Raw genomic sequence first — 21,604 nt, 5'->3', positions numbered from 1 at the left:
AAGCACATGGCATAGAACAGTTGGGTTCTTTCAAAGTCTTTAAGCACATCTTCTGTAGTCAATATTAGTTGCGAAGATGGGAGTCCGTTAAGGTAAAATATTTTAAGACTTAAGAATGTAACTTAAACTGAGAATTTAAGAAGAATAAAGGAGGGGAGACAAAAGGAGTCTCCCTGGGGGTCCTTGGGGCATCACAGGGTCTGCAACCCGAGGTGATGAGGATCCCATAATTAAGAGGTATGAGTAACTAGAGTAAGAGGAGATAAGGGAGCGAGAGAAAGTTTCAATCTGCTTTTGTAGCTTGAAGAAGGGGGGTGGCTCCCAAGTAATCAAACTGATCAGATGGCACCAGTGTGCGTACCTGGCCGCCTGCTGCTCCTACAGTGGCTTGTGTTTTTGGTGTTCTTAACCCTTGTCACTACACAGATCAAGTCTCTGCTGGTGTATGATCGCCAATCTCTTTTAGATCTACAACATAATGTCAGGTTTTTGGGTGCGTTTGAGCATGGTGGACAGAAAACTGTGCCCCCGCTACTGGCGGGGATCCCGACTCACCTGTACCGGGCCTTGGCCCTACCTCCTCGGCAAACGCGGTGGTCGGCTGGTGAAGTTTAAAGCCTGGCTGGCAGGATCTTCGATCATTTCCCGGACAGGACTTGGATTAATCCATCCTTTCGTTGTGCCCCGGCGTTTCCTGGATCCCATAGATGCCAAGATTTCTTCAACTCTCGTGGCTGGATTTTCTCTGCGTGACAGAGACCTGGATCGGTGCCGGTGAGTGCAGCCCTCTGATCGAACTTTTACCGGCTGGCTGTTCTTATTTTAAATCCCCGCGGACGTCGGGCCGTGGAGGAGGAACGGCGACTGTTTATAAAAATGATTTTAAATGTAAGCAGCGCGCCGTCTCATCCTCTTCCAGTTTTGAGGAACATTCTCTGATCTGCTGGCTGAAATTATGCCCAAATATGATTGTGTCCTCCTTGTTGGGGATTTTAACATTCATGTGTGTTGTCCTGACAAGCCGTTGGTGAAGGACTTTTTAAGCTTATTGACTCTTTTGATTTGATGCAGTGCGTGTCTGGTCCCACACACGAACATGGACACACATTGTACCTTGTCCTCTCTCATGGTTTGTCTGTGTCCAACCTGGAAATCTGTGACAATGTGTTTTCTGATCATTTGCCTGTGATGTTTGAAGCTGCCTTTTCCCGTGCTGCAGTTAAATCTGGCGCTCCTGCTCGGAGCCGTCGGATTTTTAACCCTGTCACTACTGGTCAGTTCTCGTCTGCTTTTAACCAGCGGTGTGTCCCCTCTGGCTTAACACGTGCAAACACGGAGGAGCTCAGTTCTTGGTTTCATTCCTCCTGTCGACCCATACCGGAGTCTGTGGCTCCATTAAAAACTGTGCAGCCCAAAGCTAAACCTGAGCCCTGGCTTGATGCGAGAACTAGCTTGCATTCCTTTGTTTGAAATCTCCCCCACCAACCGGACGTCTGGAGGAGGGGTCAAAAGGCCGACAGTCACTGAACACTCAGGTCTTTGTTTACCTAATGGCAAAGTTCCTCTCTCGATTTACAATGTCTGTGATAAAACTTTCCGGAGGAGGGGTCAAATGGCCCACAGTCACTGAACCATCGAGTTTGTGTTTATGAGTGTCCTTTGCCCACTCTGACAGCTTCTCTCAGGTCTGGTTCACGCTACATCAGCGACAAATTGATTAAGAATCAAACAACACTTGTTGCAGAAAGTAGGAGAGCTGATTGACAAATCTTTGTAATTGCAACACCACAAGCAACTACGAAATAACAGATAACTGTGGCAGAAATAAGAGGAGTCTGTACTGAACAAAGCAGTTCTTAAATTGAATATTCTGGTTTATGTTAACATTAAGAAAAACATGTTTTACCAAACCTGTAAATACTAATCCTAATAAAATGTTTGCATCTTGACCACATTTTGGGGGGGAATTACTACATGAAAGGAAGCCCCAGACTGAGTAATATTTCAGTGTCAATATGAGTAACAGTTGCAGGATAATAACTAAATATATTTCATTGAACTTCTACATAATCTGTGAACTGGAGCTCCATTTAGAAAAAAAAATTAAACTGCAAATACATTTTTATTTGATCTAAATGGTTCTCATTTGAACTCTTTCACAGCAGCATCTTTTCTGATTTGTGTGTTTTGATCTAATTTGTGCTTGAAAATATTGGTGTGTGGTATAATTCTGTTCCTCAACAACTAGGGAATCAAGATACAGTAAATGTATCGGGAGGCTTTTGGTTAGCAAAGTGAAAAAAATAATAAGAATCTCAGGACTACAGTCATTGCCTGAAGACTAACATTGGTTGGATGCTGAAGAGCAATTCCTCTTATCAAACCCCGTATGGTCATACTCATGACATCTAGAGGAGCTTACAGACACCTCAAGTGTTGCTAAGGTCATTACTCTGCCTGGCTTCGTTTCAGTCATCCCAAAGAGCCAATTATTACAGGATTTGACAGATCACTGAGATTATAAAATACAGTTGGGCCTCATATTCTGCTTGGTATGTTGTTTCTATTTTGAGCGTCAACACCCCCAAAGGTATTAGTTCTAAGGGCAATTGCCTTACCACCAGCAGGGCGAAACAGCGTTGAAATTTGATCCACAAAGTAAATTAATCTTACAGCTGCAATAAACACTTGAGGGCTGGGAAATGAAGTAAGGGGACTCAGGGAAGCCACAAAGGGGCTCTGGAGCTTTTAGAGTAACAAACATGGTGAGCAGACCAGGTAGAGCACAGAAAATGGTGCCTTTAAATTATAAATGATAAATCTAAATATATTTTATAAATAACCTTTTAAATGAGAAAAAATTTAAAATCAGTGCAGAGAATGAAAACAGAAAGACCAATCAAGCTCAGCCACTTGGAATTAAAACGTTAGGCCTGAAACTGACAGTGCCAACTACATTAACTAATTTTACAATGTTTTTAACCATTTGTAACCATAAATCCATAAATTATGTCAGACAATAACATGCTCATAATGCTTTTACTCATAATGACAATGCTAGGATGTTGTTTAGCATTTGTAATTTTAACAATGCAAACCATCGCATTTTAGTGTTAGCTTGCAACTAACGTAACACTAAACAAAAAGTACAGCTGAAGCTAATGAAGAGCGTCAATGGTTCAGCAGGTTTGTGGACATAAGTAGGCTTTCCATTTTTACCTGATTATGGTGTTAAATAAAAGAATGAATCTTCTGGGGACCAGACTGTATTATCATGTTGTAATATAAAAATAACCTCATGGTGGCTGGAGAAAAAGTAAGAGGATCACTAAAGGAAGCAGGTTTCATCCTTTTTGTGCTATAACTGTTTGAATTTATTAAATAACTGTGAAATTGGATGGCAAACGATTAGCTAATTGTTCAGATATTAAGATTTACTCCAACACCCTTTGCACTCTGCAACATTACTACAAATGTAATTGTTTCCATACATTTAATTCTGTGTCTCCACATTGTTAGTCTGGAACAAGGCAGAGAACTAACGGACATTGCCATAGTATTTAAATATTTTATACTAAGGATGTATTCTATGCAAGCCACTAAAAAAGAACTATCCTAGGGAAGATGTGTTAACCTTAATATCTCAAAACCTCTCATTGATACAGCCTTATGGTACCAAGGTCAAGAATCAGTAACTTGTGTTTTGAACAAAAGTAAATTAAAAAGGCAATATTTTCATTAATAGTGCAATAAATGAGAGAGAGTAGTATGACAGAGTGACTGTGAAACACAGTTTAATCTGTGGTGAGGAATCACTGCAGCCTGTGTGGTTGAGTTACCACCATAGCATTGACCTGAGGGACCTTCTTTAGCTTCACATAACCAGGTCTGAAGCATGTAAGGCTAGGTTACACCTCAAACCAGATGACAGGATTAATCTGGCCGCAGCAACCCTCCTCTCCATCTGGCACGACAGTCTAGCAACAGCAGAAAGGAGCAAGGATGCCTCTCACTCCTCAATGAATCTCTCATCTCTGATTCCATCCCAATTCTGTCCTTTTACACGTTAAAAGAAGAAGAAAAAAGAAAAGAAAAATCACTTGTTTCCAAGGGCTGTCACCTACCATTTTAGAACTAACCTATCACCAAAGAGACAGAGAAAAAAAGCCATCTTCTTCTATTTCTTCACCATAAGGGGACCATAATGTTCTAGCGTCTTAGTGCAAAAAACTCATCTACCACCATCAGACAGCCCGTTTCCTACCTGCACTGCAAAAAATCAATAAAAACTAGCAGTTTTCACAGATTTTAGCCTGAAAATCAATCTTCCTCTTTGGATAAAAGCAAATATTCTAAAATGCTGATGAAACAGTGTTTTGCATTCATAGTGGTTTTAAAAAAGAGCCTCTGTAAGAACAGCATCATCTTGCAATTACAGTTTTGATGCCATGTTGTAGGTAGAAGAACAGAACAATTGTCTGAAAATGTATTTAAGCATTAATGGCATTTCATTGTCTTAAACCTTAAGATAAATTCTTCGTAAATGGTATGTTGCAGGAGACAATAGCATGCCGATTGCAGAGCGTGTGCACGTGAGTGCGAGTGTGTGTGTGTGCCTGGTCTCGGAAGTTCACACACTGGTTTCTACCCACAGCTATGGTCTCATTTAAAGAGCGAATGTACCTCATTACTGTGTGCCATTTCCCTGGGTACATCTGGTCTAAATCATCAAGACCCTCGCCCACACCTGGGGTGTAAATGACACATTCCTCGTGGATGCCTCATTTACGTACTACGATCAACGGGGAGATCTACCTATGGGTAGTACAAACGTTAAGACATCTGATTTTAATGCTTCTTCCTTACGTTTTTTTTCGATGCAGCTAAGATGAGGATAAACATGACAATCTAATTGAGCAAGTGGGAAGACTTAAAAAGTGTCCGGATAGTCTCATCTCCCCAGTGGACAAACTGAACTGGTCACCAGTAGCGACGTCATTAGCGACATGAAGATGGAACGTAGGTGGAGAGGTGACAATGGGTCACAGTCTGCTTGATATTCACAATACAGTACATACCACCAATGAAGTGCATTGTGGTTGCAGATTTAGGTTGACTGATGATTCATGTTGAGATTATCCGTCTCTAGTGTTCCTGTGAATACATTTTACCTTAGACAACAAAGGAGTATTTAAATATAACTACATGCATTTCTCAGAGTAAAACTAAATCTCTGAGGATTTTTGAACTTTACATTTCTTGTGCTCCTTCCCTTACATCTCTTGCTGAATTTTTAAAGAATCTGTAAGAAGAGCTGAATGCAAACCAGAAGAACAATAACGCTTCTAATATAAACTACGGTAGGTACATTGCACGTCCAATCAGTGTGCATGTGCTTAATACAGTGTTTCAAAAAGGTGTCTAGTTTTCACAAACTATATATTTGTACAACCTGTGAAGATCTTAATACATTTGAAGAGACATGGCAATGTTAATTTTACAGCTGGATAAAAATAGTGAAATTTATCCTCTTAGTTGTCACGTATTATCAAGACCGTATGAAGTGTTCTTTAGTGGAGTAGAGGTGATTGACAGTCGTGATTGGAGTTAATTGCATGATTTTCTGTTAATAGAAAAAATTCAAGAGAAAGTCAATTCTAAACATCACTATACTGCTCAATGACTGACATATATTACGGCTCTATAAAATATCTGTAGTTTTCTGTGGATTGTGACAATGTTCTCCATGTTCCAGCATTGGTTTCCTCTAGTTATCTCCCACAAAGCGGGCAGGTTAGGATACGATGGTGCCTTTAAATTGCCTGTAGGTGTGAATAAGTGTTTGGTCAGCCCTATAATTGACTGGCAACCTGTCCAGGGTGTATTATTCTGCTCGCTGAATGTCCGCTGGGATAGGCTCCAGCCCCCACTATGACCCTCTGAAGCAGGGGTAGCTAACACCGTGCCCGCGAGCACCTGGTCACCCGCAGGGAGGCAATGAGTCGCCTGCAGGGCACGTTCTAAAGATAGCACGAGCCACACTTAGGGCCTTAGGGGGCGTTTCCACCGAAGTCTTCTGAGGCCAATGGTTTTTTTTTTTGCAATTGGGTTGCGTCACATTTTGTTTAGTGAGGGGCTGAGTGCTGCACATCTGGCTTTTTATGTGGCTGCTAAGAGACAAAAGATGTTTAGGTAAAAAGCTGCCCTCATCATTGTCTCTTATTCCCTTTACTTTATAAAGATGACAAACAACATAGACACTTGACAGTCATGGTTAACGCCTGTTCTTTTGAACGTCCATCATTTTCCCATAGTCTGAATTTGAGTTTATGCTCTAAAGTTTCCTCACTGAAAAAGCATGATGATGAGTGTGGCTGGAATGTTAGTGTGCTGCAGAAAGCAAATCACTAATGCAGTACAGCGCAAAACATCAAAGAGAGCCATTCAGAAAGCAAAATGCTGATGAGTTTGTGTGAACATAACAGTTAACAATGTGTGCCATAGTTTTCTGTTTGATGTGAGTGAAACACGGCTGGTTATTTTGATGTGCATCAGCTAAAACGTGCAAAATAATATTACCTTCATAAGAGCAAAGAAAACACAATGTGCTGACTGTAACAAGAACAAATGAAAACAATGACAGCACGCATTATATAAACTCTTTTGTTCACTGGTATAATTGTGATGGGAAATGCAGGAAAAAAACGTTCCCCTCAACTGCAGATTAATACTGTAAAGTCTTAGGAGTTTATCAAACTGATGGTAAACATCTGTACGGTGTCAGTGTTGATGTGATTGCAGTCACACAGCCATCAGAGTTGGCACATTCAGATTGTTTTGATTACCTGCCTTAAAGTCACATCAGCTCAATGAGCCGAAACGCAAAGCTCCGATCAACACCTAACAACCTCAACTACTGTAACTGTCACTGGTTATGGAGTTGAACATGCAGCAGCTGTTGTGTGTAGAAACATAAAAATCTTAGCACTGCCGTCCTCATTATTGTACGGCGAGCATGAGCCAATTAAATTGACCCAGATTTACATCAGAGAATCCTTTAGGTAGCACGGTTCTTTCCGCCTCTGTACCCTCTGCAGGGGTCTTTCTGTGTGGTTGTGGCAAACAGAGTGGACCGGATCAATTAGACTCCCACACATTATAGGTATCCGTCAGCCTGACAAATTAAACCGTTCAGGAAACTGGGGGCAATTCACTAGTTTGAGACAGAAAAGATAAATTCAGCTAAATGAAGTGGCTCAGAAGATGTACAGCGCTGAGAGGTTTCTCAGCACAAGAGTTCTGGTGACGCGAAAGAAAGACGGCTTATGTTTTAGTTTGAAAATGATGTACCCTTTTTTTTCCCTCCATGAGGAAATAAAACGTTGTCACTTTCTCTGAGAAGAGTTTCAGATAAAAATGAGGATTATATCTTATATAAATGTGTGTGATTAGTCACCTTCAACAGACTTTTTTACTTCTCAGTGTGTCAATCAGTTTTCAAATAAAAAACAATAATATAAGAAAAGATCTTCAAAACGACTGTACTTACACACAACTTTGCTATTGAGAAATACAAACTCAAATGCACTGGAGTGATGATTTAAGTCTTTGACTTGTGCTCTTCCAGATATCACACTAGATGACGGAGACTCTTTAAAGCATTTGCTGAAGCTTTGCACTAATAGTTAATTCTCATACAGCTCTCAGCAATTAATGCTGTTTGCTCTAAAGCAAGACGACGACAAGCAATTTCTCGTTATGTTAATCGTGAGACACATAATCAGAATTACCCTAAGCTCTGTGAGTTATTCTGTGAAAAGGGATACAGCTGGCTTACAAACATCAGCTTACACCAGAGTCAAGTGGCTCCCGTCTCATTACAAACCAGCCGTCACTGAACACTACCAGCTGAAGACATGACAATATTTTAATCGCCTGGCCAAAGAGAAATGCATTCCAATAAGAAGGGAATGCGGACGCTGGTAACCAACGTCAGACTGCGGGGAGCCAAGTCACCTTGTCGCTCACTGTCCTCAGGCCAGTTTGAGCTATCTGATGGGCAGCGGTAATGCGTTTCCTACTGAAATGTGATTTATTGCCTTAGTGGTTATAAATTGTCCACATCTGTGTCAGTGCTATCAATATTTAAGGGATTCTGCACAGAGTTCATAACAGATCTATCTTAGCGCTCAGCAGCCAAAAAGCTACGGATCTTCACATGTAAAGCCAATGAGTTGGTGTGTTTTATTAATACCTGCTGGGTTTACTTTGTCCATGTGGAGTCGAACAGACTAGCGATACGGTTTTGTGCTGCAGTTTCTTGATTGTCACCAATAACGACATTTCTGACGGGTAGGAATGTTGCTGTTTTCTAACAGGCCTAGCTGCTGTCAGAATTGTGAAAATCTATCAAGTTGCTTGTCAGCGAGATGCAAACTGCATTTATTCATTTGTTTCATTCCATTAAGCAGTGGCACCCAATCAAAAGATGGCAGATTTAATGTCACAGCAAAGTGGTTTCCACCCAGAAGTCTATGAAACAACACCTTTTTTAAGCTGGATGTCCTCTGCATTGTTCAAGGACAACATACACAATTTATAAGTAATTTCAGCACTCAAAAGTAACTTGGAGATTAATATAAAATCCCATTTCCTGTCTTTTCCAATGTTGGTCCGGAGTGAAACTTCAGTTTGAACCAAACACATCCTGACATAAAAGACACAAGCTGTACCAATCTCTGGTTTCCACAATGGAGGAAAGCCAACATCTGGTAAGAAGAAATGATGCAGAAGCACAGTTGACAGAAACAAGGTAGGCTAAGTCAGAAAATACCTTAAGGGCTTCTAAATAAAGATTAGTGTTGTTGAAAAGATGGGAAACTTAATGCATCTTGTCAATGTATATGTTTTTGGGATTATGTAAAGTTATAGCCTCCAGCTGGCTCTAATTTCAGCTCCAAATAAAATGTTCACACTCCAATAACACAAATAGCAAAAAATAACTCTCTTATTATCCAACAACTGTCACTTGATGTGCCGTTATTTGTTTTATTTTTTGTTTATCAATGCATTAATTGCCATCCACATGCAAGCCATACAAGTGAAAAATGGGTGCAGATGTTGAAAACATATGACCCATAAGTGGCCTTAAATGTGGCAGCAGAGATGTGTCCTCGAGATTTTTGGAAAATGACATCCTTTTGCTTCAGGTTGACTGATGCCTTAATGTTATTTCCAACCTCACAAGGGACAATAGCCATCAAATAAGCAAAAGCACTTCCTTAAAGTTTATTTCAGAGCATTCAACCATGCAACAACATTATTCCCTTTTAAGATGACGAGTACTCTGTAATGTGCTCAAAGGGGACCTCTGGTAAAACAGCAAGTCACAACAATAAAAATTACATATTTCATGAATTGTCAGCATGCTTGTTCCACTGCACTTGAATTCAAAATTTGGCTGCAGATATAATGGAGAAGGAGAATGTGCAGCTTTTATTAGCTTTTTCAGATGCCAAAGTATCCATCAGAAAAGGCAAAAAAAGATGCACCCAACTGACAATCATCCTTTCAATACACTTCCATTTTTAGATGTGTTGTCAATTCAGTATGTGTTAAAGGTCATACAGCTAAAGTACACACAGTATACTTTGTCTTGCATTGTAATAATTTACTGACTTTATTGATACAAATTATCCCTAAACAGGACGTCTTCGTGTAGCCAGTGAAACAAGTTGGTTAATATTAGACTTGTTGATGGTTTTTTACTTGCTAATTGGTTCAAAAGTTTGATAACAAGAAAAGCTCCATAGAGGGAAAAAACACTGTCGTTTGAAATATACCTGTTTAACTTTATCTGACAGATTACTAACAGATGGCCTCTGGACTCACAGGAAGCCACTTTAAGCAGCACGTGGCTTAATATCCTTCCAGAGAATTAATTAGCTTACCTTGAAATATCCATATTAACATCAGCGTAGCTCGAAGTCTTGTCTTTATCTCCATGGCACAACATCCACCGACTGCTCCAGCACACAGGAGCTTCTTCAAAGTTAATACCAAACACTGCTTTCGCTCTTAAACTGCTGCTTAATTTCTCTTCAGGTAACAATTAAGCCTCCGCTGCAAAAACCAGCGAGGTAACGTGTGCAAGTAAAGCTTCGTCTCCTCTCCCATTCCCGCATGAAAACTGCGTCTGACATCGCGGGGGGAACCGGTGGCCCCTGTCGCCTTCACTTTACATACCACTGAAACATTTTCGAGGTTTATTTTTCTTTCCTTGGTACGTTGAATCCAACCTGCCCCACTTTCTCAGATTGAGAGCGTTTCGCTCCTTATGCTGCTCACTCAGTAAACTGTAGGAGCTTATCCACCTGCCAGTCTCCAGCCGCTCGGTGACGCCCCCTGGTAAAAAAAAAACAAACGCAGCTCATCAATGAAAACGAGTGTCCTTTGGTAAAGAGTTAACATGTAGAATGGTGAATATTTTTTTCATTGACAGAGTTATACAATTATAGCAGTTAACATCGACCGTTTGAGTGTTTGTGCTATAAAAAACGTAATTTAATGGAAAATATATTAACAAGAAGAATGCATTGGTTTTCACATCAGTCATGCATATCTAGTTGTCTTTAAATGTGAACATACACTAAAAAAATATGTAAATAAAATACTCTTGTGAAAACAAAAATAGGAAAAGTTTAAGATTCAAAAAATGTTTTGATGCCTCATTCTGACCTTTTTTATTTTTCACTGTATTGGCTATAGTCCTGTTTGCTCTTGCCTTATAGCTGTGTGCTTAACACTAATATGGTATTAGATACTGTACAACGCAGACAACCCACCATTAAGAGATACAGTATACGTAAGTAAATTACACTGTTGGGTGGCATCTTTTAACAAATTGATTTACATATTTAAAGTGAGCTTTACAGTGTTAAAAATCACTTTTAACTTAAAGTAAACACCTTTACTGAAGTGAATCACTTTATCTAATTGGTGAGTAAAAAATATCTGGCAATCAAATTTAAGAATCAATCAAATCACTCCATTTGAGTAATCAAATCAACTTATTCAAGCGAGCATTCACCCAAACATATTACTCAATCCGATTGTACAATCAAATGACGCAGTTTAATTGACTCTTTATTTACAATTAGGAATGCAGGAATTTCATTTGATGTGGACATTTCCTTCATATTTTTTAATCCAGAAACAGCTTAATATGTGTGGATAAGATGTGTGTTAGAGTATTTAACAGGCACATATTGCATTCTATTTTATCTGCAAACACTAATACAATGAATAAGTCCCTTGCCTATACGTAGGTCAATATATTCATGTAATGTCAACTCAGTTATCCTGCATGGCTTGATATATTACAGAGTCTAATTCAAAGCATAATGAAGAGTCACAGGTATAAGTCTCACAGGAACACGCCGAGCAGCCACTTAAACAAGAGCTACCATGGGATTTGAAATTGTAATGTAAGGCTGCGGTCCCTGCCAGGCTCACAGTAAATGGGACGTCAGGTGAAATATTAATGCAGGTGGGTTGATGTGTTGTATTTTTAATGGAATATAATGGAATTATCCCGCAATATTAAAGCTTTACATGTTTCTAAAAAGCACAGGCTGCACCTCTGCGTGCATTGAACTAAACACGTATGAAGCCACAAACCTTCATTCAAACACATAGTAGAAGATCCTGTGTTGTTCTTTGTAACTGTTAGTATTTGTCAGGAAGTTAAACTCATAACTTATTTACCTGCCGTTGTCTTCTATTGTCTACTGTAAGATCTGATTGTGCAGATTGTTTAAATCAATCATGACAGTATTTCTCAGTCTAACCACCAATTTAACCTTTCCTAAACTATACTGCATCTGAAAGCTGCAAAGATACTTGTAACGTGAGGTAAAACATTGCTTTTGTTACTGTTGACTTTACAGACAGCAAATTAGATTGTACTTATTTAGCAAAAAAGGATAATAATAAACATTACTGGATGTATATCTGTAACAAGGAATTACACTTTGCTCTACATTTTGAGAAACTGTTTGATTACCTATTTAATAGTAATGGAGTGAATACATTTTGAATTAGTAAGTGTTTTCAAAAATAATCCTTTGGGAAAGCGCAACGTAAAAAGCTCACATTCATGTTGTGTGACATTGTTTATATGCATACGAAATATTATTGAAAAGGAAGACCTGTATACTGTTTTATGTCTGATGGAAGTACCTGCAGTTATTCAGAGCTTGATCTAGTTAAGCTGTGAGTAAAAATATATAACTATTTATTTCTGTATAGCAATGATAATACAATTTCACCTACGCTTGTAACTAAAGAAACTTGAGTCCTTTTATCTATCTTGAATGTTTTCGGAGCAATTTTCGTGTGTAGGAAAAAATAAAACATATGTTACTGTCAAAAGCTTAAGGTATTTTTCTGTGAAGAGATTTAGATCTTGGACACTTGTACATTGAAAATGTGATGTCACTGCTACAGAATGTGTGAATAATTGATTTCTTAAGTGTAAAGGAAGCAGCGATATGAAACTGCACAGCTTGCATGTTCTGGCTTTTCCAACCATGTTTCACCTTCAATAAGCTACAGTTTCAGTAGGGCAAGTAGATGTTGCAAAAGTAAATCAGCAAAAAGATTACAGACTCCTTCACCTTTTCCTGCAAGTGGCCCATGATTTACTACTGCACAAAAGAGATGAGAAAGGACTCAGTCTCCCAGTTGTGTCACTTTCAGGTGCTATCTTTATGAGGAAAAACACTCCTAGCATTCTTCCTGAATGCATTCATTGTTAAAGTTGGCAGAGATGTTGTTATCTCGCTGCCAGCTTGTGGATGACGCGCCTTGACAGTCTACTCTATGTTACAAGACTGGATGTCTTTGTAGAGACCATTCATCATTGCACTTAGCTCCACTGAATTTGCCAGTGTCTGAAGACAACACAACAATGGATTACCAGAATTCAAATGCAAAGATGTATTTATGTATTTTGTGCCATCTAGTGGTGCACAAGTGAAGCACTGGTTCTCTACCTGCTTTTTGATTTTGATTTGTATTTGTTGTTGGGCTGCAGGTAAGAATACTGTAAACAGGTCAGCAGTCCCTCACAGGGCTGATTCAGATTGACAGGCCCTCATTCACACTCATGCTTGTGAACCTGATGGCAGCGCTTCAGTCTTCTTCTCTGACCTGCGTGGGTCTGGACAGACGGACGAAACATCCAGAGGAAATCCATGTTTGAACATGGGAACATGCAATGTCCCCAGCATGGAATCAAACCTGCTAATTGATTGGTAGAATTTTTCGTGAGGGCATTACTTTTTTCAAAATGAAAGTTTTGCATCATTTAACCCCCCAAAAATGATCCCAAAATGTGAAAAAAATGTTTATGTGATTTTATAACATACTGATGATCTCTATAAATAAAGAAAGAACATAGAAAAAAACATGATTTTTTTTTTTTAAAGGAAAGCACAGTGTCACCTATGATAGATGTATTTTAAACACCGGTTAAACCTGTTCAATTTTTCTGTAAGGCATTATATTCAGTTGTTAATATTCTGTAACTCTTTAACTACCTGCATATAATGTCTTTGCCTTATAATGAGTAGATGCATTTTTCCTTGTACTTTTTTGGTGAAAAACCATTAGCTATATGAAGACTTTTAAAATAGTTTTAATGCATTTTTTCAAACCAAAACCCCCTTCACCGCACTTTCACTTGAACTGTAGAAGCATGAACAAAGGTTATAATGAAATTACTTGCTCATTAGTATGAATGACATTTAAAATCCTCTCCAAGTCTCGGCAAACGTAAACCATAGTTACTTCGGTGACCACCTTAATGAATCATGTCTTGGGGTGAATACAGCAGCCAGGCCTGACATGTGCCCATATTTCAGTTGCTTTGACCCCACCCCTCTTCAATGCCTACATTTCAACCTCAATAACACACCTCAGGATTATTCACAAAGTTATGTGCGATCAGACCACTTTAGTTACGATTCTTAAATGCAATAAAAATTAAAGCATGAATAATTTCTGTCCTACGGAAATTACATACCTTTCCGAGAACCAGCATCTTATCGTGGTGGAGAGGTTTGTGTGCCCCGATGAACCTGGGGGCTGTGTTGTCTGGAACCTTGTGTTCCTGGTAGGGTCTCCCATGGCAAATTGGTCTCAGGTAAGGGGCCGGACTAAGATTGGTTCAAAAGACCTCATGAAAAACACACGTGAAAGCGAGGATACCCGGCTCGGAGGAAGCCCGGGGTCCCCTTCTGAAACCAGGCCCAGAAGGAGGACTCGTCAGCGAGCGTCTGGTGGCCTGGCTTGCCACGGAGCCCGGCCGGGCACAGCCCGAAAAAGCAAAGTGGGCAACGCCTCCACTTCCCCGTCCCGCGGGCCCACCACCTACGGGAAACAGCGATGGGGTCGGGTGCGCTGCCAGAAGGGTGGCAGTGAAAGCAGAGGGTCTTGACGGACCAGACTCAGGCGACAGAAGCTGGCTTTGGGGACGTGGAATGTCACCTCTCTGGGGGGAAAGGAGCCGGAGCTTGTGCGGGAGGTGGAGCGTTACCAGTTGGATCTGGTGGGGCTCACCTCTACGCACAGGGTCGGCTCTGGAACCTTACTTCTTGATAAGGGTTGGACTCTATTCTTCTCAAGAGTTGCCCAAGGTGTGAGGCGCAGAGTGGGTGTGGGGATACTCACAAGCCCCCGGTTGAGTGCCACTTTGTTGGAGTTTACCCCAGTGGACGAAAGGGTGGCCTCCCTACGCCTGCGGGTCATGGGGGGGAAAACTCTGACTGTTGTGTGTGCTTATGCATCAAACAGCATTTCAGAGTATTCGGCCTTCTTGAAGACCCTGAAAGAAGTCCTGTATGGGGCTCCTGAAGGGGACTCCTTAGTCTTGCTTGGAGACTTCAACGCACATGTGGGCAGTGATGACACTTGGAGGGATGTAATTGGGAGGAACGGCCCCCCTGATCGGAACCGGAGTGGTGGTTTGTTACTGGACTTCTGTGCTAGTCATGGATTGGCCATAACAAACACCATGTTCAAACATAAGGATGCTCATAAGTGTACGTGGTACCAGAGCACCCTAGGCAGACGGTCCATGATCGATTTTGTTATCATATCATCGGACCTGAGGCCGCATGTTTTGGACACTCGGGTGAAGAGAGGGGCGGAGTTGTCAACTGATCACCATCTGGTGGTGAGTTGGGTTGAGTGGCAGGGGAAGCCTTTGGACGGACCTGGTAAGCCCAAAAGTGTAGTGCGGGTGAACTGGGAACGTCTGGAGGAGTCCCAAGTCCAGGAGGCCTTCAACTCACACCTCCGGTGGAGCTTTTCAGGCATCCCTGTGGAGGCTGAGGACATTGAACCAGAGTGGGCGGTGTTCAAAGCGTCCATTGCCGAAGCTGTGGCGGGGAGTTGTGGTCTCAAGGTCTTAGGTGCCTCAAGGGGCGGTAGCCCTCGAACTTCCTGCTGGATACCGGTGGTCAGGGAAGCCGTCCGACTGAAGAAGGAGGCCTTCCGGGATATGTTATCCCTGGGTACTCCTGACGCAGTTGCGAAGTATCGACGGGCCCGAAGGGCAGCAGCCTCAGCTGTGGCCGAGACAAAGCAGCGGGTGTGGGAGAAGTTCGGAGAAGGACTTTCGGTTGGCACCAAAGTTGTTCTGGAAAACCGTCCGACACCTCAGAAGGGGGAAGCAGGGGACCATCCAAGCTGTGTACAGTAAGGATGCGATGCTGTTGACTTCGACTGATAGTGTGTAAGGGCAGTGGAAGGAGCACTTTGAGGAACTCCTGAATCCGACAACTCCGCCCTCTATGTTAGAGGCGGAGCTGGAGTATGAAGGGGGATCAATTCCAATCTCATGGGAGGAAGTCACTGAGGTAGTTAAACAGCTCCACAGTGGCAAAGCCCCGAGGGTGAATGAGATCTGCCCAGAAATGCTGAAGGCTCTGGGTGTTGAGTGACTGTCATGGTTGACACGTCTCATCAACATTGCGTGAAAGTCGGAAACAGTACCGAAGGAGTGGCAGACCGGGGTGATGGTTCCTCTTTTTAAAAAGGGGGGTCAGAGGGTGTGTGCCAATTACAGAGGCATCACATTACTCAGCCTCCCCGGGAAAGTTTACTCTAAGGTGCTGGAAAGGAGGGTCCGGCCGATTGTTGAACCTCAGATTGAAGAGGAACAATGTGGTTTTCGTCCTGGTCGTGGAACAACGGACAAGCTTTTCATTCTCGCAAGGATCCTGGAGGGGGCCTGGGAGTACGCTCATCCGGTCTACATGTGCTTTGTGGATTTGGAGAAGGCGTATGACTGGGTTCCCATGGAGATACTGTGGGAGGTGCTGCGGGAGTATGGGGTGAGGGGGTCTCTACTCAGGACATCCAATCTCTGTACTCTCAAAGCGAGAGCTGTGTCCGGGTCCTCGGTAGCACGTCGGACCGATTTCAGGTGAGGGTTGGCGTCCGCCAGGGCTGCGCTTTGTCACCAATCCTGTTTGTGATATTCATGGACAGGATTTCGAGGCGTAGTCATGGGGGAGGGGGTCTGCACTTCGGTGGGCTAAGGATTGCGCCTCTGCTGTTTGCAGATGATGTGGTCCTAATGGCTTCATCGGTCTGTGACCTTCAGCGCTCACTGGATCGGTTTGCGGCCAAATCTGAAGCGGCTGGGATGAGGATCAGCACCTCCAAATCTGAGGCCATGGTTCTCAGCAGGAAACCGATGGACTGTACACTCCAGGTAGGGAATGAAGCCTTACCCCAAGTGAAGGAGTTCAAGTATCTCGGGGTCTTGTTCTCGAGTGAGGGGACAATGGAGTTGAGATGGGCCGGAGAATCGGAGCAGGGGGAGCGGTACTGCAGTCAGGCAGGGATAAGGTGAGAAGTTCAGCCATCAGGGGAGGGACTCGGAATAGAACCGCTGCTCCTTCGCGTTGAAAGGAGCCAGTTGAGGTGGTTCGGGCACCTAGTGAGGATGCCACCTTGGCGCCTCCCTAGGGAGGTGTTCCAGGCACGTCCAGCTGGGAAGAGACCGAGGGGTAGACCTAGGACCAGGTGGAGGGATTATATCTCTTCGCTGGCCTGGGAGCGCCTTGGAATCCCCCAGTCAGAACTGGTTGATGTGGCCGGGGAAAGGAAAGTTTGGGGCTCTCTGCTGGAGCGGTTACCTCCGTGACCCTGATGGAAAAGCGGGAGAAGATGGATGGATGGATGGAAATGACATAAGAATTAAATCCAAATTGTATGTTTTCTTACTAATAATGTGATGGAAATATTAATGTTTAAAGGTGTCAACCTTTTGGAAGTATCCTCACTGGGATTCGGAACTATTAGTCTGCTATGGACATTTACTGCTTCCTTCCTGCATTTCCATTAAAAATGTAAGAGTCACACTGACATGCTCATATTGTAACCGGAAAACTTGCAGCAGCGCTGTGACAGCCGGTCTGGTAAATCATCTGAGAGGCTGTTTTTGTGAGAGGCTGGATGTCTGCCACGGCTTCAATATGAGCCCTATGTGAGATGGCCCTTTAATCATTCATAGTCTGCCATTACACAGGAAATTAGATCTGGATAAGCATAATGAATATGAAGATGACCTTGTCTTTTTTTATTTTTCAAGAAAAGATAATGCAATTCTGCTTGTGCAGTGCAATAACACTTATTCTAAAGTACTCTCCATGAATTTGAATCTAAATTCTTCATGTTATTTTTAGCTGGAAGTAATATGACTCAGCAAGATCATCAGTTGTAACCATCCTTAACCCTGTGTCTTTGAGAGGAGAAACTCTGATTGAATTCTTAATTGCCAATTTGCTTCATGCCAGCATTGCATCTGTTTCAGGCTCTCCACATGATGCTGCACACAAACACTGCTTTATAGCTCAGCACAACAAACAGCCTTGAACAGAACTACTTTTTTCTGAAGAGTTTTATTTTCATACATCTGAGACTTACTCTCCTGAAACTGAATCAAGATCTCTGTGAGGACAACATGTTCTCTTCTGCAGACACCCAACCTGGATTAAGATTCACAGACAACAAAACAAGCATGAAAAGACGTTCAAAGTATGAGAAATCACACCTAAACATCATCTCAGACAAGATTCTTTTTTAATAACAATAGCCTGGAGACCTATCTCATCATGAACTTCATTCAGAAGAAGTTGACAACAAGCTGAGAGAGATAATGAAAAAAATCTTATACATATGGACAAAAGGATGTTTGCTGTTTATGATGATATAAATCCTGGATTATATGACACAATGATGCAACACAGACATTGCTCCAGCAACAGGAGAGCACACCCATAAAGAGTTTGTTGTTTAGTGAAAATACAGCAGAGATCCTGTTTTAAAGATGTATTTATTTTATCTGTACGCTATTTGATAGGGTAGAGATACATGGAAGAGGAAGTATTGAGTAACAGATCAGATCAGAAAAGTTGTTCTGTGTTGTTGTCACTATCCATTTCTTTGTACTATCATTTTCTGTCTGACAGATTCATAAATATATACTGCATCCGCCTGTTGGGACTTTCTGTGTGATTCAAACCCAAATGTCCATGTTTCTGTGGCAGCACATTTCCAATCAATGGATGCATACTATGTATAGTTGTATACATTATCTCCTTAAATTTCATCTGACTGATTTTGTAAATGTTTTTTTTTAAATGTCATTTAAAAAAAATCCACATTTTGGGAAATTGTGATGGATTAATCACTACTTTTTAAAATATATAGTCAAAACTATTGATAATTGTAATAAATCCATGCTATTTATTGTACAGTACACTGTTTTCATGCTTGGTTTTGTGTAAAAAGTGTGTTTTTTTTGTTGATAATTCTTCCTCTCTACTGTAAGATGCATTTTCATGGAATAGACATCAGACATCTGTTGTGACCACAGTGGACAAAGCTCTGATATCTCCCAGGAAAGATGGGCAGTTATGACTTCAGACCAGCAGAGGACTCCCCTGAGCCTCGAATTAAATCTGCCGCTGCTCTGAAAACTGAGTTCAATCTAAAAAGGATGTATTTTCCTACTTAGTCATTTGGTCTTTTCAACACTCCTTCTAAAGCATTGCTGGATAATGTCCTTGCAATAGTCCATAGATGAAACCAGCAGACGCCACATACTATAAGTTAAAACATATGAGGGCAGGGTGTCTCTTGCAGCTACACAACCTCAGCACATGACCTCTGGTTAAACTTAATTTTAATACAAATCATGTCCTATATTTTCCTGACAGAACATTGGGGAAAGGCCTGTGAAGATTTATGCTGCAGAAGAGATAAATGGGCTCTCAAGCTCAAGTGGTAATTATATGAGAGATCTATTTGCACTGAGCACTCAGTGGCTGAAGATGTGGAAAGAGAAGGGTTATTCCTACATTTCTACAAGTTATGATTTATTGGGATGAATATTGTTGCTTCTGCTTGCTGAATCAAAAAAGCAAGCATTTAATTTTTAAAAAAGCTCGACATTCAGTACGGAAGTTATCATATTTTCTTTCATTATAGTCATGGGAAGACAACATTATGAATTGGTGCATCAGAAGTGTAAGTTAGGAAGTCAATCATTTGAAAATGCATGTATTTTTCATGGACTTTTTACGAGTTCTGAGGAAGCTGTTTTGAAAATTATAAAAGAAAAACTTTAAACGAAATGCAACACTTCTGATACTGTTTTCCTTCTATATTGAAAACTATATTCAGAGCATGAATTGGGGAAAAAAGTTAAATGAGTTGATAGGAATTGTAATATTTATCACGCAGCGTGCTGTGCTGTAAGCAGGCTCATTATATTGGTTTATCAGATGTGGCAGCAGGCTCCTCCAGGGCTCTTGCAGCTCTCTGCTCAGCTTAGTACAAACAACCCTCAGACAATGTGACACCGCCATTTAAGAGAATGATGAAAGAGGAGCAGTGATGCCCTGTCTGTGCTCCCTCTGCTGGCAAGTGTCCCAAAACATAAAAAAGTTGAGCCTTTCAGCCAAATGTTGCAGGTATAGTAGCTGCTTACCTTGGCACTCTGGTGCATTGGATGTAAATGACTTGCTGCTGTTAGCCCTGCACCGCTGTGACTCGGCCTATAAATAAACTCCATGGTCCTCCTGGCTATCTGAAGGTCCTTTTGCACATGCTCACCAACACACACACACACACACACACACACACACACACACACACACACACACACACACACACACACACACACACACACACACACACACACACACACACACACACACACACACAAGGGAAACAAAAGCCATGCTCCTGGCTGTGACTGATGAAATCTGCTGACAAGGTATGTTAGCAGGTCAACAGCGAAGACCCTCGACCATGTAAAGAGAGATAACAGGAGCTCAGTTAGTGACAGCAGACAAAGAAAAGCCTCCTATCATGGCCGCGAGTGCCTTTTTTGAGAAAATGGATAGTTATTTGTTTCGTAATTGTTGTAGCTGGTACTGTGAAAGTGTAGCAATATGGAGTTTGTCGTACTGAGATGGAGCCAGACAGCGATCAGAGACACATAAGGTCAGAGCCGGGGGCGATAGGCCGGCAGCTGAATCTCACATTCTTCACTGCAGTCAGACAGACTGCCACATCCCACCATCTGTACCTCCCTGTACTGCTGTCAACACACACACACACACACACACACACACACACACACACACACACACACACACACACACACACACACACACACACACACACACACACACACACACACACACACACACACACACACACACACACGCACACACACACATTTAACAACAAATAGCAGATAGCGAGTATCACCTTTATTCACTTTTAGGAAATTTAGCTCGGTTATTCGTTGAGAGCCCACATGCTTTCATGAATTGTACAAAGACATATGGTTCAATTAATAGTTTGGCAAGTGACTCCAGAAAGTCATGCCTCCCGGCGAAGAAACACCCTTGCCCCTTATCCTAATGAAACCACTGTCAATGATACAATTAATTATTTTTACAAATTTACAATAAAGCTATAATGTCTATAAGTTCATATCATTTGTACTGGCAGATGCATTTTCTTACCACTGGATAAAGCCAGGCAAGCTCTTTCCAGCCATTTCCAGTCTAAGCTAAGTGAATTCAGAGACCATCCTCCCGAGAAGAACGAAAGCCTCAGCAGTTTGAAGTGGCCTGAAACAACATCTGTTATGAGCAGTGTTTGAATTCATGCATTTCCCAAAATGTCAAAGCAATCTTATAACATACTCTTTTTGTTGCATGTCTTCAAAGAGAATGGAGCATAATAGGCACAACAGTATCGATTCTGATTGACTGAGAACATCTGCTCCTTTAATTCCACTCTTGCAAACTCTCAATTGTGAAGATGTATTGATTATGTATTCAGTTGTGATGCATGGAATTTAGTTTCAGTTAATACAGTCTAACACGGCAACATCTTCTTTTAAAAGATCAAAGAAAAATGTTTCAACAAATAGGAAACTGAAGCTCTCTAAAAAACAATTCTGATGTCTTCGTTAAAAGGCATGAAAGAACAAAGATGCACCTGAATC

The 21,604-nt window shown here is 41.5% G+C and overlaps 1 protein-coding gene across 2 annotated transcripts in view; it reads right to left on the bottom strand.

Annotated features, from left to right (window-relative positions):
- esamb (endothelial cell adhesion molecule b) overlaps nt 1–10,337 on the bottom strand; it is a 44,797-nt gene extending 34,460 nt beyond the window's left edge. For both annotated transcript variants that reach the window (XM_063906444.1, XM_063906445.1), the window contains exon 1: nt 9,951–10,337. In XM_063906444.1, the coding sequence (XP_063762514.1) occupies nt 9,951–10,005 (55 nt within the window). In that variant the 5' untranslated portion in view covers nt 10,006–10,337. The remainder of the gene's footprint in view (nt 1–9,950) is intronic.
- Nucleotides 10,338–21,604: the final 11,267 nt, after the last annotated feature.

The sequence above is a fragment of the Eleginops maclovinus genome, chromosome 18 (assembly GCF_036324505.1).
Source record: "Eleginops maclovinus isolate JMC-PN-2008 ecotype Puerto Natales chromosome 18, JC_Emac_rtc_rv5, whole genome shotgun sequence".
Taxonomy (NCBI): domain Eukaryota; kingdom Metazoa; phylum Chordata; class Actinopteri; order Perciformes; family Eleginopidae; genus Eleginops; species Eleginops maclovinus.
This window is presented reverse-complemented; position numbering and strand designations above follow the sequence as displayed.